The 7587-nt window shown below is 42.0% G+C and overlaps 1 protein-coding gene across 1 annotated transcript in view; it reads left to right on the top strand.

The window, feature by feature from the left end:
* Positions 1–7587, top strand: part of abca12 (ATP-binding cassette, sub-family A (ABC1), member 12) — an 86878-nt gene that overhangs the window by 16383 nt on the left and 62908 nt on the right. Inside the window, exons 19-20 of the mRNA XM_020607655.1 lie at positions 2237–3539; positions 5436–6739. Of these exons, the coding sequence (XP_020463311.1) occupies positions 2237–3539; positions 5436–6739 (2607 nt within the window). The remainder of the gene's footprint in view (positions 1–2236; positions 3540–5435; positions 6740–7587) is intronic.

The raw sequence follows: 7587 nt of genomic DNA on the forward strand, positions 1-7587 counted from the left end.
CGAAAGGACTCCTTCAGCTTGACGGCATCCCTTACTTCCGGTGTCCACCACCGGGTTCGGGGATTGCCGCCACATCAGGCACCAGAGACCTTATAGCCACAACTCCGAGTGGCTGCATCGGCAATGGAGGTGGAGAACATGGTCCATTCAGACTCAATGTCTCCAGTCTCCCTCGGGATCTGGTTGAAGCTCTACCGGAGGTGGGAGTTGAAGATCTCCCGGACAGGGGGTTTTGCCAAACGTTCCCAACAGACCCTCACAATATGTTTGGGTCTTCCGAGTCTGTCCAGCTTCCTCTCCCGCCATTGGATCCAACTCACCACCAGGTGGTGATCAGTTGACAGCTGATTGGGAGGAATGGTACTTTTTATCACTTTAATGAAAACGATATTCTTCTTGAGGCAGTACATGTGTTCAAGAGCCTCTAAGATTGTCTCACACTTACACTTGTACTTCTGTTGTTGTGAGGATGCTCATTGATATAATGCATCCCCTTACCACCAAGTCATTGAATGAGGTAGGTGATACTTGCCTAACCTTAACCATCAGAACTAAATGCCTAACCATAACCCTTCACCTAACACCTAACCTAAATCTAATTCTAATCTGAACCCAAGTTTTAATCCTCAAAAAGGGGAGTGAAGAAGAGTGAGAACCATGTCCTCACTATGTAGCAAAAATATTTTTTTTGTCCTCACTATGTAGCAAGTACAAGAACACACACACACAGTGTATTAAGCACAACAGCATTTAACTTCACTAATTTAAAGAGCTCATGGCATGCTCATTTTCATCCATTTAATTTTTAATCTTGAGTACCTCTAGATTATCTTTGCACCCATTATAACTCCAAATAGTCTGTAATTTCAGAATGATAAAACATGATATCACAAGGAGAGCCTCCTCCTGAAAACAAGACAATAGTTTGTGGACGTGCACAACTCCTGTTGCTAGTCAGGAAGCTACATCAATGCATAAAAACAAAAAACCTTTGTCAAATAAGATACATTTTCAACAGTGACAGTACCTCAAATCCTAACTGACATATTTGAGCCAGAATATGAAAGTGTAAAGCACAACAAACCGCAACAGCATTAATTCATTTGAATTTCTCCTCCATAGATAGGTAAACAACGGTATATGTACCAATGAAAAGAGATTTGCAACACTTTAAACAAAGCGGGTAATTGAGATATACCCCATATTTTAAGTGGCATAATGCAGACATAGTAACTTCTCCAGCCTTACAACAGTTCTCTCTAACGTTACAGAAACTGCACATTAACAGACATGCAACATATTTTTTTAAACTTACCATTAACTCCAACCGAGTAGTGGAAACCTAAAGGTTGGTAAATCCAACTCGTGATCACTGCGTCTTCCCACAAATCCCTTGCATTACAGGCAATCACATTCCCAAAGTAGTAAAATTAATTCCAACAGGCAGCATAGCACTGACAAACATCATGGATCATTAGAATCCTCTCTCCAACCTGCGACACATCAAATGCTGCAGACACACTGGCCTCAAGCAGTCAAAACAAACGGGTAGTGTGCTCTGAGGGAATCCAGCGTTGATGAGCAGATCATTACCCACCCCAGGGTGCTTCACAGGCTGGCTGCTTGTAGGTTAGACTCAGTCAGGTAAAACAGCGAGTCCCTGTACATTAACATTCCCAGACATGGAGTAACCTCAGGCCCTTTATTGTTTCCACATCCTCTGGTCACAGTGCAACAGCAGGAGGTAAAATAGATCCATAAAACCCTGTGCAGTCGAAAATCTCTGCTTTTAGAATGGCACCTGTGGATGTCAGGCAAGCTCACATGAATGCGCAATTGCCTGGAGATTATTACCATTCAAGGAAATTCATGAACTGCTGCATAAAACTTTACATAGTTGGGAAAAACTGTCTCGCGAGAGTTCATGAGACTTGTATAAACCGAGATGCATCTGTATATAAGTTCAGCAACATGGGTACACCTCATTTTTTGAGCTTTCAGTCATGTTTAAAATAATAATTCATCTTTGTAACATTGTAGATAAGTCAGAAAACAGAAAAGCATGCCATGCCCCCCCCCGGACCAGCTCTATACCTTCTTTAGTATTTTTTATGAACTGAATCTCTGCAGCCTCAGATTCCTCAGACAGCGTATATACAGTATGTACAGTATATGTTTGTAAGTAGTCAGTTTTTAACAGTCTGACAATCTCTTTCACTCTACTCTTTTTTTGTAGTTGTCTCAATGGAACTTTGAATTTGTTGGAGTATGTCTATGGTGACATCTATAAATATGTGGTAGCATCAAATCTGACACAAGAAATCAAAGGAGAAGATGTGCTCTCTGCCTACCTGAATAACCTGACTCGTAACCTGGATGGCTTTTTCCAGATGGCCTCCATCCATCCTGACAGGAACACCTCTAACCCTCATGTCATGCTTCCCCTCCTTGGTTACCTGTTACAGCCTACAGGCCTGACACCACTGCTGCCTCTGTTTTTTAGTGATGACCCCATTAACGCTTCCACTGTGATTGATATTGCTTCAAACCTTGGCAGGAGCAACCAGCACATTTTCATCTTCAATGATACAGACCCATCAGTGCCTGAACTTGAGCAGCTGTTAATGCAGTTCTTCTCTTTGGATGGTAACCTCACCCTGTCTATCTCTCACATCATAGGGTACAGTCTGCTTAGCTATTATAACTACTTCAACCTTGAGGATGTGGCCCATCTCAGAGAAAGCATCCAGCCTTTCAAAAACCAGACCTCAGCAGGCCTTGTAGGTATCCTCCGTGCCATGGAGCTACTGAAGACGGTGATAGATTCTCAAAATGGTGACCCAGTTAACGTCACTCTTTTGTATATACGTCAGCTTCAAGAATTGGTGATGTCTCTGTGTAAATTCCAGAAAATCAAACAACACTTGTTACCAAGTGGGCAGATGAGTGTAGCACAAGTCATTGGCCCCCAAATGCTTTCCAAAGACTTCTTCAACTTCCTCACCCCAGAGAACCTTCAGAATCTGACTCGGGCTGGACCAGATGCTGCCCAGAACATTCTTATCCAGACATTTGTAGCATTCCTACCAGCTGGCATCCAACAGAAGGCTGCTCGCTTTCTCCAACACTTCCAAGCCTTGCAATATCAAATTTCCAAATGTGCAGAAGGCCAAAACTGTTCGGATGACATCTCAAATATTTTCACATTCTTGGATCAGATATTAGACATGATGCGCTCAGCCGACGGTAATGCCAGCATCAACATAACTGGAATCAACACTGTTCTGGGGGGATGGGAAAATGAAGAAATTACATCCACTTTCTTTTCGCTTCTCCTGTCCCCAGATGATGCTGCCGAAGTGGAAACATTCAAAAAGATTTTTTATTTCATCCGACTGATCACAGCTACACAAAATATTTCTTTGTCTGATATCCAGACTACTCTGGGAAAGTTAAACTTGACCCTTGACGAGCTGAATAACATTGCTGCACTAGCTGGTACTGACAATATCAATGACCTGATGGATAATATAATGGAGGTTATCAATGCTCGCCAGTGCTTTGAACCACAGAATGACTCAGTGATGACAACTCGGTGTGTAATGGGATTCATAACGAGGATCAGCCGTTTCCTAACTCACCTACCTGATTTCTATAATGAGACAGACTTCATCTCAATAATATTCAATGAAACTTTCAGTCCCACCCAATTCAACTTGAGCTCCAATCCAAGCATGCTACTCATACATGCCTTGAACAGCACCCTGATCAATATCAAGATGCGCCTCCATCTGAACCAGTCAAACACTCATGAGATCATGGAAGAAATTGAGGTGTTGGAGAGACTGATAAAACTTGCTGCCAGCATGGACCCGTTTACCAGCAATTTTAACACCACCTTGACGACGGACCCCAAATGGGCCCAGAACGTGAATCAGGAGATTGTGGAATGGTACTTGAAAAGGCTGGAAAATATCACCAGCAATAGCTCAATTGATTTCATCAGATGGATCATGGCTGCAGGAAATATTTCTCTGCCTGATATCAAGATTTTTTATTTCATCCGACAGATCATAGCTACACAAAATATTTCTCTGTCTGATATCCAGACTACTCTGGGAAAGTTAAACTTGACCCTTGACGAGCTGAATAACATTGCTGCACTAGCTGGTACTGACAATATCAATGACCTGATGGATAATATAATGGAGGTTATCAATGCTCGCCAGTGCTTTGAACCACAGAATGACTCAGTGATGACAACTCGGTGTGTAATGGGATTCATAACGAGGATCAGCCGTTTCCTAACTCACCTACCTGATTTCTATAATGAGACAGACTTCATCCCAATAATCTTCAATGAAACTTTCAGTCCCACCCAATTCGACTTGAGCTCCAATCCAAGCATGGTACTCATACATGCCTTGAACAGCACCCTGATCAATATCAAGATGCGCCTCCATCTGAACCAGTCAAACACTCATGAGATCATGGAAGAAATTGAGGTGTTGGAGAGACTGATAAAACTTGCTGCCAGCATGGACCCGTTTACCAGCAATTTTAACACCACCTTGATGACGGACCCCAAATGGGCCCAGAACGTGTATCAGGAGATTGTGGAATGGTACTTGAAAAGGCTGGAAAATATCACCAGCAATAGCTCAATTGATTTCATCAGATGGATCATGGCTGCAGGAAATATTTCTCTGTCTGATATCCAGACTGCTCTGGAATGGTCAAACCTAACCCTTGATGAGCTCAGTAAGATGGCTTCACTGGCTAAAGGTGCTAGCACCTATGACTTAATGGTTAACATAAAGGAGATTATCAATGCTCGCCAGTGTTTTGAACCACAGAATGACTTGATGATGACAACTCGGTGTGTAATGGGATTCATAACGAGGATCAGCCGTTTCCTAACTCACCTACCTGATTTCTATAATGAGACAGACTTCATCCCAATAATATTCAATGAAACTTTCAGTCCCACCCAATTCAACTTGAGCTCCAATCCAAGCATGCTACTCATACATGCCTTGAACAGCACCCTGATCAATATCAAGATGCGCCTCCATCTGAACCAGTCAAACACTCATGAGATCATGGAAGAAATTGAGGTGTTGGAGAGACTGATAAAACTTGCTGCCAGCATGGACCCGTTTACCAGCAATTTTAACACCACCTTGATGACGGACCCCAAATGGGCCCAGAACGTGAATCAGGAGATTGTGGAATGGTACTTGAAAAGGCTGGAAAATATCACCAGCAATAGCTCAATTGATTTCATCAGATGGATCATGGCTGCAGGAAATATTTCTCTGTCTGATATCCAGACTGCTCTGGAATGGTCAAACCTAACCCTTGATGAGCTCAGTAAGATTGCTGCACTGGCTAAAGGTGCTAGCATCTATGACTTAATGGTTAACATAAAGGAGATTATCAATGCTCGCAAGTGTTTTGAACCACAGAATGACTTGATGATGACAACTCAGTGTGTGATGGGATTCATAAACGGGATCAGTCGTTTCCTGACTCACTTACCTGATTTCTCTAACGAGACCGACTTTCTCTCCCTCATCCCATTAATCTTAAATGAAACTTTCAGTGACGTTGTCCAAGTTAACGTGAGCTCCAATCCCAACATGTTTATTGTACACCTCTTGAACAGCACCCTGGCCAATATCAAGATGAGCCTCCAGCTGAACCAGATGAACACTTCAGAGATCATGAATGAAATCAAAGTGTTAGAGGATCTGATGCAACTCTTAGACAACACAGACCCATTTACCAACAGTTTGAACACCACCTTAATGGAGAACCCCATATATGCCCAGAAAGTATCTATTGAGATTGTGGAATGGTACCTGAAAAGGCTGGAAAATATCACCAGCAACACCTCAGTCTCAGAGCTCCTCCGTCCATTTTTCTACCTCACACAAATGCAACTGACATTCCAGTTGGCACAGACAGACTTCTCTTTGTATGTCAGTAATCAGATCCAGTTCTTGATAGACAGTATCCCACACCCAATAGATGGTGAAGGGGTGATTAAAATTGGCTACACAGTTGTTGAGATTCTCCAGCATCTATTTAACATCACAAAGGACAACCCAGTTTTAGAGCCACTGTTCAAGACAATCATTCTGAATACCTCTAACCACCACACTGAGCTATACCTTGACCTCATAGAAAAATGGATGGAACAACCCAATGTCACATTGATCCTAACCAATATTCTTCAGTGGGGTAACTCCTCCATGAATGTCTCCAACCAAATGACAGACATCCAGCAGCTGCAGCAGACAGTGGCCAATTTTCTCAGTGATGATCAACTGGCCTACCTCGCTATGATTGGCAATATCACCCGGTCCTTGAGCAAAGTCCTAATGGTGGCAGAGCAGCCAGGTGGTTTACAGAGTGATCACTTCTTAGCTGCCATCTTGGAAGTTGAAAAAAGTGCTATGCAGTTACTGACTAACGCCACGGGCCACATGCCGCTCTCTGTACAGCAGGACATCCTGGAAATTGTGCAGTATTCATTAAAACTCCTCCTCCAACCAGATGTGAGTTTTGCCTCATCACATAACATCTCCCTCCTTATCCTCAAGAGAGCTGAGAATATCATCCAACAAACAATACCGGGTATGTTCGCTGATTACCTGCTTTATGGACTCAAAGTAGCAACCACATATTTTGAGGGCATCGCCACAGCTGGTGGACCAGAGCACTGGAATGACTTGTGAGTGTTGCTTCTATTTTGCTTTTTTTTTCATGGGATCAAATGTTATGTTTTATAAATGAAAAAAGACTTGAGATTAGCACCAGTGAAGGAATGTAGATGGAAAATAGCTGGGGCAGAGAAACAAAGAATATTATGGTAAAGTATGTTACCATCACTGTTAAGTCACTCCACACTACTGGATACTTTGTAGATTATTATGCAATATTAATATTATAGTACTATCAAACAAGGGGTTGCCATGATAAACTAAATGAAGTTTTCCTCCAAAATACATCAGTAACAGTTGGTGAATGGGAAGTTCATTAAATGCATATGTAATTTACTTAAAGCACTGCCATAGTGTTATCTTCCTCTAATTCCATCATAAGAAAGGGTTAGAATATTGTCATTAGTAAGGAATTTAATGCCTAAGGAGGCTATAATCAATATTTTCATACTGAGAATGTATCACATGACTATTTATATGTGAAAAGGCTGTTCATAGTGATAACCCCACTGAGAATTATCAGCTGACTCCACAACTCTCCTCGGCTCTACAAAGCATTTTAGAATCTTATAGCTTATATTTTGGTTTTCTAGCCCCCATTTTTTTTTTTTTTTTTTTTTTACAGTTTTGGTTTATCGTCACCACTGTCAGTATATTTTTCAGCCTCAGTAGGCAGCTTCTTCTTCTTCTTCTTCTTTTGGCAAATCTAGCCACAGGGGTTGCAATCAGCCTCAGTAGGCAGCTGCCTAGCATAAAACAGCAAAACTGCTGTCAGCTCGTGAACATAGCATTTAGCAGATATAGAACTACAACCCTTGCAGGTTTGTTGGAGACCAAAATCAGTGACAATAGGACTTTC

The sequence above is a fragment of the Monopterus albus genome, unplaced genomic scaffold (assembly GCF_001952655.1).
Source record: "Monopterus albus unplaced genomic scaffold, M_albus_1.0 scaffold88.1, whole genome shotgun sequence".
NCBI classification, from domain to species: Eukaryota; Metazoa; Chordata; class Actinopteri; order Synbranchiformes; family Synbranchidae; genus Monopterus; species Monopterus albus.